This window comes from Podarcis raffonei, chromosome 8 (genome assembly GCF_027172205.1).
Source record: "Podarcis raffonei isolate rPodRaf1 chromosome 8, rPodRaf1.pri, whole genome shotgun sequence".
In the NCBI taxonomy this organism is placed as follows: Eukaryota; Metazoa; Chordata; class Lepidosauria; order Squamata; family Lacertidae; genus Podarcis; species Podarcis raffonei.
Genome location: NC_070609.1, coordinates 17,059,235 through 17,075,159, shown reverse-complemented (window position 1 = coordinate 17,075,159; position 15,925 = coordinate 17,059,235). Strand labels below are relative to the sequence as shown.

The following is a 15,925-nucleotide window of genomic DNA, read 5'->3' as shown; positions in this document are numbered from 1 at the left end:
ACAGTTTCAGGTTAAGAACGCACCTCCAGAATGAATTAAGTTCTTAACCCGAGGTACCACTGTACATCTGTTGATACAGCACTCCACTTCAGGGAGTTACACAGATCTCTGCCCTGAGGAGTTTACAATCTAAAATATATGGGCTTGAGGGTGGTGGGGGGAAGAGATGAAGCAAGATCAGCACACTGCTTAATGAGGAAAGTCACTCTCCATGTGTTAACAAGCACTAAATAGAAATATTCATATTTAGAGCAGGCAAGGGACATGTGGAAGGAGGCTTTGCATATTGCTGGTCTACTGGGTTGGAGGAGTTCAGTGAGTCCGAAAACCACACTCACATGATATATTTAAAACATTATGATACCACTACAAGCAGTCGGGGAAGAACAGCCAAAGACTTCTGGGAGTGGTAGTTTGTTAAGGGATCTGAGAGTTGTCAGGAGACCCCTGTTCAGGACCTCAGGACCTAAACAACCACCTTTCCCTATACAAACTATTATCTGTTATCTAAGGCCCCTCTCTATGTCCCCACACCCAATGGGGTTCAGATGGTAGCAACAGGAGACTGGGCCTTTTCTGTGGTGGCTCCCCAACTGGAATACTCTCCCCCAAGAGGCTCACCTGGTATCATCATTAGATGTATTTACGTGCCAAGCAAAAACATTCAGCCTTACCCAGGCCTTTTGGTCATTAAATAATGTATGGCCTGTTAAAGCTAGGCGAGGGGCCAGCTATTATGGTAATTTTATTATTATGCTGTCTGTTATTATGCTTTTTTATTGTGCTCCATAAAATACATTCTTAATGTACACTATCTTGAGATCTTTTGATAAAGGGTGGTATATAAATTGAGTTATTATTATTATCATTATTATTATTATTATTATTATTATTATTATTAATCTCCCCCCTCACAGAGCTACCATTCCCAGAGTTCTCTGTGAAGAGAGATTGATTGTTAAACCATTCTGAGAACTATAGCTCTGTGAGAGAAACATAGCTGTCAACTTTTCCCTTTTCTTGCGAGGAATCCTATTCGGAATAAGGGAATTTTCCTTAAAAAGGGGGGAAAGTTGACAGCTATGGAGAGAAATAGAGGTCTCCTGAGAACTCTCAGCACCCTTAAAAAACTACAGCTCCCAGAATTCTTTGGGGGAAAGCAATGACTTTAAAGTGCTATCGTCGTGCTTTAAATGTATGGTGTGAAGATGGCCTAAAAGCCCTTGCGCCCTGTCAGCGAAGATGCACCCACCCATTAGATAGTTAAGTCAGGCCTGCTTGGCCAACAGAAACCCTACTGATGGCTATGGGATGTTCCACGGTAGTCAAGGTAACAAAGAAGCAAACGATGGAACTAGGAGTGGGATTCGACTCTAAAGAGAAGGCTTTTAAAGAGGATTCCAGGTTGTGAGCTTTTCATAAATCGAGAGGAAGCAGGGGTAGATTGCCATTTCTGGCCATGTCGAGAAACCCTGTCAGGAAACCATTGTTTGAAATGGGATCCGCTTAGAGAAAGCAAGTGCCGAAATAGAGGGAAGCCCCCAGACCTACTGACAGAGCTATGGGGTGGAACGAAGTCTTGGCTACAGGGTTCACAGTCTTCACTATCATTTTGCTTGTCTGCGCTGTCATGGATCACCACTGGATCCTAGTCGAGACCAAGATGCAGAATTACTACAGCGGCATTTGGAAAGTCTGTATCAAGCAGGTGTGCTCTGATCTCATTGCCGCTTCACGTAAGTTTCCCACACCTGTGGACAGCCCCAGATTCTTTTCCTCAGGAATTGGTCATTCAGAGGTTCACCTATAAGGAAGGATATAAAAATCCACCTTTTCCCCATCCTACCTTGTGCTATTTTTTTTAGAAAAAGAGGCACCAGAGCTCACCACAAACTTCTCCTTTGTTCTCTTAGAATGGCAATGGCGCCCACCTGAGAGATACGGCAGCTGAGCTCCTGGGAGTTCTGGCTGGGGAAAAAGCCCTGCCTATATCACAGCTGAATTGTAAAAGATAAATAATGGCACTAGTGTGGGGTGGAAAGAGTGGATTTCCTAAATGCAGAATTTGGATTTGGGAAAAGATGAGAGAGAGGTGGAGGGGCTTGCAATACCTTCCAATGTGGCCCTCTAAGTCTCACAGTCTGGCCCTCAGCAGTCTCCTTAGAACACACCTCTCAGTGGCCCTGCTGTGCCTCTCGAGTGTTTTTCACCTGACAGGAACGTGTCCTTGAACTGTGGCAATAACTCTTGCTTGTTATGATGGAGAGGGGCGATTGTTGGTCTTCCTGTGTGTGGAAGCTGGCCTAACTGCGCAAAGGTGAAACTTAGATAGTTGCTCAGAAGGGAGTGAGCTCTCAGTCTGAAAAAGGGTTCCTTCTATAAAAGGTACATTTCCTTGATGGAGAATTTGGGTTTGGGAAGAGGCATGGGAGTGTGTGTGTGTGTGTGTGTGTGTGTGTGTGTGTATGAGAGAGAGAGAGAGAAGGCGACCATGGAAGAACTTCGCTATTCCCCCACCTCTAATAAGTCTTCCTTTGTTTTCTGTCCCACCACTGCAGCCAATGTCTATGGTGCCCGGACGCTCCTGGTCTTAGCCCTTTTCTGTGGAATTGTTGGGGCCTCATTTATGACGTTCACTTACCGCTACTCCTCCCCTTTCACAATATACCGCTACCTGGTTGCTGCAATGGGATCTTTGATTGCAGGTATAAATAAACTTATAAAGAAGTAGAAGAATGTTGCATTTCAGGGCACATACAGAATGAGCTTACACTAAGTCAGTCCATCTCTAACCTGGTTTTGGGGGTGGGCAGACAGCAAGTTGGAATGCTGGGTCATTTGTGTGGGAATGGGGTGGGGATTATTGTTTTGCTGCTTTGTTTTGCTTGTTTTTATCCCCTGTATTAAGAATTAAGGGTGGTATAATAATAATAATAATAATAATAATAATAATAATAATAATAATTTGCATCAGAGCAGCAAGGACTTCTGCCTCCTGGTGGGGGAAATGAAGAGCAAGAGATGCGCCAGTGAGAGGACTTTCTGAACTCCAAGGACCCTCAGCCAGTGCCCAACTCAGTTGAGCACTGGCACTAGGCTTGGGGCGCATCAATAGTCAAGCTCTCTCCCGAAGGGGCTCACCCACTTTCTCTCTCTCTCTCTCTCTTTTAGCTGGGGAACCTCAGATAAGCTCCTGGCAAAGCCCAAGTTCCTCAGGGCACAGTTTGGTTTGGTTCAGGGGCACAAACCAAAAACTGGCCTAAAAAGTAGAAGCTAGATTGTTGCAGTTCTGCTGTCTCTCTTAAAACATTACAGGGGACCACACACTAAATTCCTCCTTCTGTTTTCCCTCCAGCTGCCTTGGTGTTCTTAGCTCTGAGCATTTACACCATCCGTATCTCCACACACTCCATCAGCAGAACAGGCAATATCATGTACCTGTGGTCTTTTTACATGGCCTGGACCTCCTGCCCTTCCTTCATTTTAAGCGGTGAGTCAGGAGGGAGAAAAAATATTCTGTCCGATTTGCATTTAAAGACAACTCTTCTCAGAATTTTGTGACGCAGTTCTTCAGCCAAACAACGTTGATCAAAAAAATGCATATATATTTGGGGAAAGTGTGCATTGAAATGGATACATTAGTGAAAACGATACATAAAAAAGGCATTGTATTAGGAGAAAATGCTTGCAAACAACAACAGCACCATGTTAACTGCATACAAAATGTGTTCATTAAGATAAATTTGCCCTATAGTATTGAAGAATTTGCATTAGGATTTTTATTTTATTTTTTACTGCAAATTGCTGCAGAAATGTGGAGACCTGAATGTCACATTGGAAAAAACGAGAAACTGAGAAGAAACCAAAGTTGACTGATACTTCCATCCCTAGTGGGGAGGGAAGAGGATAATGTTTTAGGCTGCTTGTGGTGTGGTACGTTGGGGAGGAATAATAGGAAAATGGCTGTTCTGAGTGAACACCTGAGTGCTTAAACTGGGAAGGAGTTGCCATGCAAGTTTCTGTACCCAACACAAGCTATGCATCCAGCTCCTGTGTCTCGTGGACCTGCTGTCTTGGAAGTTCTAAAACCCTGTTCCAGCCTCATAAAAAGGCCTGGCAGCAAGGTGGCCATTTTGGGGTAGCATCAGTTTATTCCTATTATCCTAATGTGTGTCAGGCACATGGATGTCTCTATCCCAAACGGGTATCGTTTACCTTTTATGGTTGGTGTCACATCACCTTATCGTTCATCAGCCGGATGAAAAAATGGTTCCAATCGAGAACTTGTGTAATTGCATTCAGGGCCGCTGCCATTTTCGCTTTTGGACTTTGAAACACCTGCACCTGCACATTCCTCTGTATTTTGCTACCTGTTAATGCTAATTCTTAAGGGACTCGGGTGGCACTGTGGTCTAAACCACTGAGCCTCTTGGGTTTGCCGATCAGAAGGTTGGCAGTTCGAATCCCCGCGACGGGGTGAGCTCCCATTGCTCGGTCCCTGCTCCTGCCAACCTAGCAGTTTGAAAGCACACCAAAAAGTGCAAGTAGATAAATAGGTACCACTCCGACGGGAAGGTAAACGGTGTTTCCGTGCGCTGCTCTGGTTTCGGTGTTCTGTTGCGCCAGAAGTGGCTTAGTCATGCTGGCCACATGACCCGGAAAAACTGTCTGTGGACAAAGGCCAGCTCCCTCGGCTTGTAAAGCGAGATGAGCGCCGCAACCCCAGAGTCATCTGCGACTGGACTTAACTGTCAGGGGTCCTTTACCTTTTCTTTTCTTTTCTTTTTTAATGCTAATTCGGCATTTTTATGCCTGTTGATGCTAAGGCCATGGTTTTCATGCATCTTTTTGTAATATGGATGTATATTTCTTAGAGTCAAGGTCATTCAGTTCCTGCTGCCTTCCCCTCCCCCTTTGCTTTGTCTTCTTCAGTGAATGTGTTTCCCCTCCCTTCTCTTTTGTGTTGCCTTTGGCTTGGACTGTATCCTGAGCTGGCCTCCCCATGAAACAGACGGGAGTCAGGATTGGAAGGGCTCATATATGCCTTGATGAGTTGCATTTCCCACCTCTGGACACTAGGCGGCACAAGATCTCCTGTGTGTGTGTGCACCAGTTCCAGTTCAGACTGTCTGCACATTGAGCATGAAGGGGCAAAGGGGGAGGCACTGGAGATTCAGCTAGAACATGCTTAGAAGCCTCCCTGCCACCAGAAACCCTGATCTTAAAGCCAAGCATACTTTGGCCACGTCCACAACATACATGCAAAACACGCTTCGATCAGTTTCGCAGTGATAGCTGCACTCGCCAAGTATCTTTGGGGACTGTAGTTTACTTAAAATACATAAAATGTGCTCTGGAAGAAATGCTGTAAGAGTTCTAATATGTGTATGCATGTATGTATGTATGTATGTATGTGTACACACACACACACACACACACACACACACACAGAGCCTACATGGCTCATGGTGCTGGTAATCCCAAGGTTGTGGGTTCGATTCCCGTATGTGACAGCTGCATATTCCTGCAAAGCAGGGGGTTGAACAAGATGACCCTCAGAGTCCCTTCCATATGATTCTATGCTATAGCCTAGAGAGGAAGTTGCAAAAGTATGAGGTCACCACTGAAACTATATTAGCATTTCAGCTTTCCCCAAGGTCCAGGGGTAGGGGGAATCCGAAATTCTTGTCTTTAATCTGGATTCCACCCTGCCAAGTTCCTATCCAGGAACTGTGCTGGAAATTCAGAATGCCAGATTCATTCTCAGGATTACCAAACTCTCAGTCCTACTCAGGGAATATTTGCACCTTAGGCTGGTGCCGTCATCTTTTTTTGCTTGAATAGGTTTTAGGTCTCCTTCCAGATCAAGGCAAGCCATTGAGTAGATCCCTGAAACAAGGGATCAAGGAATAAGAAAATAAATTCTAAATGAAATATCTAAATGAAATAATGTGCCGCTTCACCACTTTGTGCTGCTACCGCCACCTCCCTTCCCCACCCCCACCCCTTCTGTAGGTTTGTTCAGCCTGATGGCACATCAACGTTTGCTGGTGCACGGATCCAGTTTCTCAGATGGAGAAAGCTCCACAATCACTTTGAGCTCCTCAGAATATACCTCAAGCTCGTCAAGCTATTTGGAGGATTCAGAAGGGGAAAGAAAGATGTCTGTATCAGCAAGGCGGTCCCTTCATAAATAATGGAGAGGGGCGCATGTCTGTGTTGTGTTTGTCGGGGGCATATCCGTCCCAAGCAATCCTTTGTGGTTCAGAAATTGTCAGTGCATGTATAGGAGATGGGGGGGGGGAGAGAGGAGATGCCTCCTTGGATGTAAACAAAGATTTGTAAATTGTATGCTGCCTTGTTGGGGTGGGAGGGATGAAAGTGTGGTTTATAAATTCTTAAATAAATGAATAGTGCCACTGTCTGGTCTTCAGTCAGTCAGTTTGTTTGTTTGTTTGTTTGTTTGTTTGTTTGTTTGTTTGTTTGCTTGCTTGCTTGCTTGCTTGCTTGCTTGCTTGCTTGTTTGGATAGTGGATATGTTGCTTATACTACAGCAAGGCAACGTAGGTTAAAACAAACAGCAAATACAAAAACATTGCAAAAACACACACCACAGATGCGTTGACAATTGAATGAAGCATCCTTTGGGGAATCAAAATTCAAATTGCATCTAAAAATCAAGAACAGGTATAAGGGGGAAAGAATAATCGCAAATAACTAAACCTCTGTAAACACCACAAAGTAAAATGCTACAAATTGTGCTTTTATATTCTAAACTGCCTTGTGACCCTTGGATGAAGCACAGTATAAAAATTTTAATTATGATGATGATGAAAAATGAAATAAAACTAAAAACTATGAGTACATTTTACTCAAAGTAGGCTCACTCTGAAATTAATGGACCTTAGTTAGTCCTGGCCATTAATTTAAATGGGGCTACTCTGAGCAGGAATAACATTGGATACAACCCGTAAGATATGATTGACCATTGGGCCAAAAAAGACAGGCAGGAATCAGCTTAGTCTTCTCAGTCACTGCCGCTGCACCTATTATATTATTAATTATCATGATCATCGTCACCATCAATCATCACCAATAACACCAGCATTACATTTAAGACCTGTGCTTCACTGATAGGGGCCAGGGCAGGTTAACATAAATTTAAAATTCAAGATCAAAAAGAGTTTAAACAAATCACCACCACAGTAAATAAATTAACCCTGCGCCAGGCCGCTGCCTACCCCTGAACCCAATGATGTGAAGGAAGTCAAGATTCCACGGCAGTTGAGACCAGCCTAGAAGTATCTGCAGGAGCCTTAACTGCTGCACAGAGACTCTAGGAACCACTGTATCACAAGTTCTTGGTGGTCCTCGGTGGCTGCTTCTTTCCCCTAGCGAAGATGCCCCCAGCCAATGCCTGCCAGTGGCTCCGAGTGAGCTTGCCCTATCGAGCCACCACAGCCGCCTCTACTTGCATCAGTTTCCTCCTCCTCTCCATCTCCCTGCTTAGCCCCTCCTGGATGGAAATCATTGTCCCAGACACGAACGGGCCTCCTAACCCCATGGCCAACAAACTCTGCAACAACGTGGCCTGCACTCAACTGAGCAGGAGCAGCGGTAAGGAGGTGCACCGGTGCCTGCTCATCTCAGTCCTACACCTCCTGGCACTCCACCCCAAACACAAGCAACCATCTCCTCTTGCCCCACGGCTGCATGGCTCCAGTCCTGGGGGATCTGCCCTTCAGGAGTCAGTTTTTGGATCTCCATCGAGATCCCATGCCAACATGTACTGATGTGTAAGCCCAAATGAAGCAAGGTGTTTTGAAATGTTTGTTTCATTTATTTCCTGACCTGAGGAGATAAACAATTTGCCCATGGATATTGTTCCACGCAACCTCCATCTCTGAGCAGTGCGAGATACCAGGGCCCAGGGTTTGTGTTTCCTTTGGAATGAAGGACAGCAGAGACTATGGTATCTTTATGATTTATGGTTTGTTTACACATATATGCAACCTGAGCCTACAGTTCACAGAATTAACAACCCAAGAGAGCTTGCTTCCTCCATAGCTACAGCCTTGGATTCAAACAGAAAACAAACATCATTTGCTCTCTGTTTTGCTTCTAGCTCACATCACTCTACTTCCTGTTCACAGCCCTGGCTTTATCCTCTTAACTACTCAGAGTTGAGTGAGGGTAGAGCTCTACCCAATTGCCATCTCCCACAGAGCTGCTTCCTTTGTTCCCCTTAATGGCCCATCACCCAAGCGATCGCCTTAACAGGACGCTAACCTGACTGTCCCAAGAATTAGAAGGCTTGATTAGCTTTTAACACGTATTTGATCCAGGGATTAGGAGGGGTGTCTGCAAACAAACTAACACTGTCCCTCCAAACTCATAACGTTTACTATATATATATATATATATATATATATATATATATATATATATATTCAGCTATATCTATATATCTATCTACTTATCTATCATCTCCATATCATGATCTGGAGCAATTTGATATGGAGCAGAGATTTGCTGATTATTGTTAACAAATGTCAGGTGATTGAATTTTTAAAAATCCAGACAGTATAGAGAGATTTGGTCTCGGGGCATAGCTGTAACATTTTACTTTTTTTAAGGGAAATTCCCTTATTCCGAGTAGGATTCCTCGCAAGAAAAGGGAAAAGTTGACAGCTATGCTCAGCGGCATGATAAGGCACCTCCAAAAGTTCAGCCCCTGAACATGCCAGCCTATAGAGAGCAAGGCCCTCTTAAGGTATCTTGGTCCGAAATTATTTAGGGCTTTTCACTCTAGCTCCCAAACTTTGAAGCTGGCCTGGGGACAGACAGCTGGTGCAGATGCTATGGCACTGTTGTTACAAGCTGTCGGAAAGTTACTGATAATGATGATTTGTACTAGTGTCTACAACCGTCAGCGCCTCCTGAGAACTAGAGCTGTCAAGAGTGATGTTTAGAAGGGGAAACCACATCCCATTTGCTGCCTCCTGAGAGCTGAGCTGTTGAGCTGTCAAGAGGCAGCTTTAAGAAAGAAACACTCCTACCCTCTGGAGCAGAGGTCAGGTGCATTGTTATTTAAAGCAAGTAGGGATATTCACAACTGATGATGCATCTATTTGCTTGATTTTTCCCCCCTAACTTCCCCACCCACCCATCTCAAGCTTGCACTTTTCTTCCAATGAGCCTGGGGCAGCATGTGCAATTTTCTCCTCCCTCGCGCATTTTCATCCTCACAGTGAAAATGGGCGAAGTGAATTAGGGTGAGAAATAGCGACTGCACCACCCAGGAAGAGATCCAGTAGGGATTTGAACTGTTCCACATCTTTAAGAATGAATCTTCTGTTTAGGGATTAATGGATATTGGAATTATGTATGTAGATCAGGAAGGGAGAACCCGAATTCTCTCTGTCCAGGCCTGGCAACGATCTCCATGCAATGTGCCCAAAGTGTTTTTGTTTTGTTTTGCCTAGTGGGACTGTGTCCCTGAACTCTGATCATGCCTCTAGTTAAGGATTTCCCAAACTTGGATCTCCAGCTGCTTTTGGACTACAATTCCCATCATCCCTGCTAACTAGGGATGATGGGAGTTGTAGTCCAAAAGCAGCTGGAGACCCAAGTTTGGGAAACCCTATTCTAGCTTCTCTAGATGGAGGACAGAGTGCTGCTGCTGGTCAGTGTTGACAAAACTAATTTAGACAAACCAATGGTCCTTCTTGCTTCCTATGTTCCATGCCCCAGTACTAAACATTCTATACAAAGATCTCAAAATAGCTGTCTTATTACAAAAGAATTTCAGAAATAGACTGGAAAGAGAAGTTGCTGAATTGCAACTTATTACCAAACTTAAAACCATGGGGAGACCTGGTCTGAATAGAGACATTGGATTCTTATCTCATTATATATGATAAAGCTATTTTTAGCCATCTCACCCCTTGCTTTTTCCTGTAAGACCAATTGCAGTCGTTAACAGTCGTCAACAGGTTTACCACACCTATCAGCCAATCACCCATTCCCACCACCCTTCTGAGTAATACCCCTCCCCACCCTCTCACTATATATAAGGGTCTGGTGACTTCTCTTTCAGTGTATCTGAAGAAGTGTGCATGCACACGAAAGCTCCTACCAATAACAAACTTAGCTGGTCTCTAAGGTGCTACCGGAAGGATTTTTTAAAATTTTGTTTCGACTATGGCAGACCAACACAGCTACCTACCTGTAACTTGTCTGGACATGTTTGCCAAGATTGAACTAGTGTAATCCTTGTCTTCCCCTCCCCTTTGGTGACATGTCAGTGATGTAAAGATGATATATCAATGATGCTGTGTGAACTGTATTCTGGGATGTGGTGGGAAGTTTTAAAAGTCAATGTCGCTCCATGCTCTGGGTTCACTCGCTGCTGTTGAACCTGTTGTGCAACAATAAAGGATCTAAGTCTACTTACTGCTGTTTTGCTCCATATTGCTTGGCTGGAACTTCCTTCTTTTACTGACCACATGGACCCGCGCGGGACTGGTACCCCAACAAGTTGGGCTTTCTCAACCCAGAATTTTCCTTAAGAAGTATAACTTTTAAAACTCACTTGTAATAAGATGAAGGAGGTTTTAAAATTAAGTATACTGTTAAGTATACATTAGTACCTTGGGTTACAGACACTTCAGGTTAAAGACGCTTCAGGTTACAGACTTCGCTAACCCAGAAATAGTACCTCGGGTTAAGAACTTTGCTTCAGGATGAGAACAGAAATTGTGCGGAGGTGGTGCGGCGGCAGCGGGAGGCACCATTAGCTAAAGTGGTACCTCAGGTTAAGAACAGTTTCAGGTTAAGAACGGACCTCCGGAACGAATTAAGCACTTAACCCGAGGTACTACTGTATAAGGTTTTATGGACATGCATGAACCAGTATATTATAATGGAACCAAGAGGGGGAGTGGAGGGAAGTCGACCAAAAATTATGGTTTAATTTGGTTATGATTTTTTTTCTGCCCCCCCCCCCATTTTGTTATTTTTGGAAAATAAAAAAAAAGTTTTCAAAAAAACACACCATCCAGGGGTCCTTTACCTTTTTCACCCTTTATGAAACCAATGGACTTAAGCCACCTGTATGCAGGCATTCTCCAGGATTTCAGACAGGACACAAAGCATGAACAATCCGTATTAATCTTTCTCTCCCTGGCAGGTATCATGAGAGTTTCAAGAATCCTCCTGGCACTCGCTACGGTCACTGGCTTCGTGGCAGCCATCTCCCTCCTCATCTCCTGCCAGTGCTTGAGGCGTTGTGGGGGACCTTCCAACATGCTGGTGTCCTCAGCAGCAAGCTTCACCACAGGTATGAAAGAGGACTCCCCCTAGTTTCAGGAAGGGCTCAGTGGCACAACATACGCTCACATGCAAAAGGTCTCAGGTTTAAGGCTTCATAGGTCAAAACCAGCACTTTGAATTGGGCCCAGAAACTAACCAGCAGCCAGTTCAGTCGGCCCAGATTTGGTGTAATATACTCACCCCATTGAGCAGCCTGGCCATCAAGTCCTGCACCAGCATTCAATCCCCAACATCTGCTGGTTGGCTGGGGAAATCCTCTGTCTGGAACCTTACAGGGCAGCTGCCAGTCAGTGTAGACAATACTAAGCTTGTGTTGCCTGTGGCTTCATGGTAGAGGAATTTGTTTTGCATGCAGGAGGTCCCTGGTTCAATCTCTAGGGAGGGCTGGGAGGGAATCCGAGAGAGCTTCTGCCAGTCAGTGTAGAGACCATTGGTAGGCAAACTAAGGCCCGGGGGCCAGATCTGGCCCAATCGCCTTCTAAATCCAGCCCATGGACAGTATGGGAATCAGCATGTTTTTACATGAGTAGAATGTGTCCTTTTATTTTAAATGCATCTCTTGGTTATTTGTGGGGCATAGGAATTCGTGCATTCCCCCCCCCCTTCAAAATACAGTGGATGCTCGGGTTGCGAAAGTGATCCGTGTGGGATGCACGTTCGCAACCCACAGCATTCGCAAACCCACGTCTGCTCATCTGCGCACGCGCGGGTTGCGATACAGCACTTCTGCACATGCGCAAAGCACAATTTAGTGCTTCTGCACATGCGCGCCTGCCAAAACCTGGAAGTAACCTGTTCTGGTAGTTCCGAGTTTCGACAGTCCGCAACCCAAAAAAACCCAACCTGAAGCGGATGCAACATGAGGTATGATTGTATATTCCGGCCCCCCACAAGGTCTGAGGGACAGTGGACCGGCCCCCTGCTGAAAAAGTTTGCTGACTCCTGGTGTAGACGGTACTAAACCAGATTGTCCAATGGTTTGGCTCAGTATATGACAGCTTCCTACCTTCCTGTGCATTCACAAGGCTTATTTTGCATGCTTAAAGCCTCCATTCAACAGGTTCATGAAAAAACCTGGATCAAATGGATCCCCCATCCCTACTCAGGTGGCATCTCTAACTCACTTTTACTCCTTGTTAGGCATCTTCGGCTTTGTCACAATGGCCTCATACACAGTCGACATGACCCAGAAAGATTTGAGTTCTGTCGGCCACCTTCACTTCACATGGAGTTTCTGCCTCGCCTGGCTGGTGTTCACCCTCTATGTCATGAATGGTGAGCTTTGTTAAGCCACAGTTTCTTGGGGCATCCCTACTGGGAAACCGTGGTTCAAGTACTGCTAACAGGCCAGGATGTTATATTAAGCCATCACTTATTAGGACAGCAAAGTGGAAGGTGGATCGGAGCCATAGGGCACAGTCCAGCAGGACATCATCTCATGTAAGCCCTATGGCAGGCATGGTCAGTCTCTTAGGCCTGTGACCTCCTTGGGAGTTTTGAGTGAGTGCCAAGGCACTACCCCCTCTGATCAATTCTCTCCCTTCTCCTACAGGTCAGCCACCCCTCTGGGGGACTAAAAGAGAGTTAAAGTTTAGGTTTCCCAGGGTACGTGGGTCAAAGTCAGATCCAGTGGAATTAATCAGAGGCTTGTCTTGAACAGGACATAGAGCTGAAAGAGGAAGTTGGGAAGGGCGACACTCTACAAACTCCTTCCTTCTAATCTCTGCACTTTTTGAGAAAGAAAAAGCTAACCATACTCACCATCTCATAACCAAGGAGGCTTCGTGGACAGCAGGGGAAGATCACAGGGGCATTGCTGTGCCCATGGGCACCGCATTGGTGACCCCTGCCCTGTTGAAATGAACAGGAGCCACATGGGCCATTTTGCAGAGCTCATGTTCTTTCCAGTTTGGCTTACGCAGGAGAGCTTCCTTGATCCCCATAATTTAACAACTCTCTGTGTGTTTCCGATTCCCAAACCTGGGGACCAAAATGCTTTCAGTGAGTCTTGAATTATTACTGTTATGCACCGCGAGGAATTGGATGAGGGTGGGACAAAACTGCAACCAATCAATTCAGTTCAACTTAAAAAAATAGAAAAGGAATATGGTCCTTCTTTTCTCCCCACAGGTTTCTTTAGCTTGATGACACATTTGCTGACCATACAAACTGGCAGCGAACAACATTTCAACACAATCCTCTTGGAAGGGAGGGTGCAGCAACCTGAAGCTGGGGACCACACAGCTATGGAGCTGTCAGTTCTCCAAAGTCAGGGACTGGCTGCTCCACCTGCAAGAAGCCCCCTCCCAAGCCCATCCCTCTGTCTTCATTCCACCATAATCTAAACTCTTCAACCTGATAGTTTCTCATTTCCCTCCCATGCTATTTTTTATTTTATTTTATTTTGAATCCGCATTGTCTATTAAAAAAAATTATCCATCCTACTGCTTCTCTTGTATTTTTTTAAAAAATATTCCAATGTCTGATTTTTTTTTAAAAAAACCCAACACCTAAATCTTGTAATAAAGTTGTTTCGTGTTTTCAATGCCTGGTCTGTAACAGTTCCTTCTCTCTCCCCCACTTTCCCCCTCCTTTTAGGTAAGTAAAACCAAAGAGAGCTGTCCATTTCACCAGGAACGTTTAGGGTCCCCTAACAACTCTCTGCACCCTTAACAAACTACAGTTCCCAGGATTCTTTGGGGGAATGCCATGGCTGCTTAAAAGTGACATGGGGCTGCTTCAAATGTGTAGTGCAGATGGAGCCTTGGAGTGCTTTAAAAATTATAATTCATCGCTCTAAACGGGGTTTCCTCTGACTGTGCTCCCGAGTACGATGTGGTGTTTCTCTTACGTTCTGAAAAAAGGGGTGGCATCAGCACAGCATATGGAAAATGGTGATAGATTAAATATTTTCCAGAATGGTGGATGTGTAATAATAGTGAAACTGTCCGCTGCTAACTTTCTAAGAGGCAGAGGAGCCCTATTAGGAGGGAGGAAGAAAGTGACAACTCTTGTAACTGGGTGTGCCATGCATAGAAGTGAGTGTGTGTGTGTGTGTGTGTGTGTGTGTGTGTGACAATTAAATAAATAACCCTATTAAAAACAGAAGTGAAAACACTTCAAACCATTTAAAAGCACACAAAAATGAAGTAGAACACCCATCTTCAAAAGACCTCGCCACAACGGCCAGTTAGTGGCCTAAAACCTGTGGGAACAAAACAAAAAAGGATTTGCCTGCTGGTGAAAGGAAAGCAGAGCAGCAGACAGCCTAGCCTCCTGTGGAAGGGAGTTCCACAGGCCCTCTCTTTTGTCCTCACTGAGCAGGCCTGTGAAGGGGGTGGGGCAGAGATACAGGCCTCCCCCAGAAGATTGCAAAGCCCAGGCAAGCTCACATAGGGAGATAGCCTAGACCTAAGCTGTGTGGAGGGACACGGGTGGCGCTGTGGGTTAAACCACAGAGCCTAGGGCTTGCCAATCAGAAGGTCAGTAGTTTGAATCCCCGCAATGGGGTGAGCTCCCGCTCGGTCCCTGCTCCTGCCAACTTAGCAGTTCAAAAGCATGTCAAAGTGCAAGTAGATAAATAGGTACCGCTCTGGCGGGAAGGTAAATGGCATTTCCGTGCGCTGCTCTGGTTCACCAGAAGCGGCTTAGTCATGCTGGCCACATGACGCGAAAGCTGTACGCCGGCTCCCTTGGCCAATAAAGCGAGATGAGCACTGCAACCCCAGAGTCGTCGACTGGACCTAATGGTCAGGGGTCCCTTTATCTTTAAGCTGTGTGGAGACTAATTGCCTTTCTTTTCTTTTTTTCTTTTTTTAAAATTTTTTATTTTCAATGCAACATTACAACAAAAATTACAAAAATTGAATCCAAAATAAAACAGTACAAACAAGAAAAAAACGCAAGAGATAAAAGCACAAACCTCCCCCCAAAAAAACACACATCTACAAATAAAACCATATCATCATTCTAATCTAGTCATTACATACATATACACATATTGACTTCCTTCGTTCTAAGACCTCGAAATTTTTACTCTTTCTAAGTTGCTGTGTCTAATGTAGATTACCTCTATCTTTCTACTTTTTACACCATTTTCCTCTTTCTTTAACCCTGCAAAGCAGCATTCATTACATACCGATATGCTTACTCCATATTGCCTTTCATTTCATATATTTGCGTCTAAACCAGGTGAACTCTGACCCCTGACTCCCAGAGATCCCGTGGGAGAGATCCCAGACACTAGCATGCACGCACGGCCTTGTGTTCACTGAACAATCCCCTTTGGATTTGGGATGTTGGTTGGGGATGCTGTTGGGGGAGGGATGTGAGAGCTGTGACAGTTTCCACTATGTTTACATCTGACTGTTTGTTGTTCCGTCGTTTAGTCATGCTCGACTCTTCGTGACCCCATGGACCAGAGCATGCCAGGTACTCCTGTCTTCCACTGCCTCCTGCAGTTTGGTCAAACTCATGCTGGTAGCTTCGAGAACACTGTCCAACCATCTCGTCCTCTATCGTCCCCTTCTCCTCGTGCCCTCCATCTTTCCCAGCATCAGGGTCTTTTCCAGGGAGTCTTTTCTTCTCGTGA

General features: G+C 45.0%; 2 protein-coding genes across 2 annotated transcripts; both read left to right on the top strand.

Moving 5' to 3' along the window:
- Positions 1-1,381: 1,381 nt before the first annotated feature.
- LOC128418478 (protein NKG7-like) lies at positions 1,382-6,345 on the top strand. The gene is made up of 4 exons (XM_053398187.1): positions 1,382-1,736; positions 2,559-2,705; positions 3,356-3,490; positions 6,016-6,345. Exons 1-4 carry the CDS (start codon positions 1,562-1,564, stop codon positions 6,195-6,197), a joined length of 639 nt encoding a protein of 212 aa, XP_053254162.1. The 5' UTR covers positions 1,382-1,561; the 3' UTR covers positions 6,198-6,345.
- A 961-nt stretch (positions 6,346-7,306) lies between these two features.
- On the top strand, positions 7,307-13,778 carry LOC128418475 (uncharacterized). Its single transcript, XM_053398182.1, has 4 exons — positions 7,307-7,617; positions 11,192-11,341; positions 12,475-12,609; positions 13,465-13,778. The coding sequence occupies exons 1-4, from the start codon at positions 7,401-7,403 to the stop codon at positions 13,677-13,679; spliced, it is 717 nt and encodes a 238-aa protein (XP_053254157.1). The 5' UTR covers positions 7,307-7,400; the 3' UTR covers positions 13,680-13,778.
- Positions 13,779-15,925: the final 2,147 nt, after the last annotated feature.

Excerpts from the sequence above, each read along its gene's own strand:
- LOC128418478 (XM_053398187.1), top strand. The coding sequence starts at position 1,562 with ATGGGGTGGAACGAAGTCTTGGCTACAGGGTTCACAGTCTTCACTATC. Across the intron at positions 1,737-2,558 it reads TGATCTCATTGCCGCTTCAC|CCAATGTCTATGGTGCCCGG; the intron begins GTAAGTTTCCCA and ends CCACCACTGCAG. Across the intron at positions 3,491-6,015 it reads CCCTTCCTTCATTTTAAGCG|GTTTGTTCAGCCTGATGGCA; the intron begins GTGAGTCAGGAG and ends CCCCTTCTGTAG.
- LOC128418475 (XM_053398182.1), top strand. The coding sequence starts at position 7,401 with ATGCCCCCAGCCAATGCCTGCCAGTGGCTCCGAGTGAGCTTGCCCTAT. Across the intron at positions 7,618-11,191 it reads TCAACTGAGCAGGAGCAGCG|GTATCATGAGAGTTTCAAGA; the intron begins GTAAGGAGGTGC and ends TCTCCCTGGCAG. Across the intron at positions 11,342-12,474 it reads AGCAGCAAGCTTCACCACAG|GCATCTTCGGCTTTGTCACA; the intron begins GTATGAAAGAGG and ends ACTCCTTGTTAG.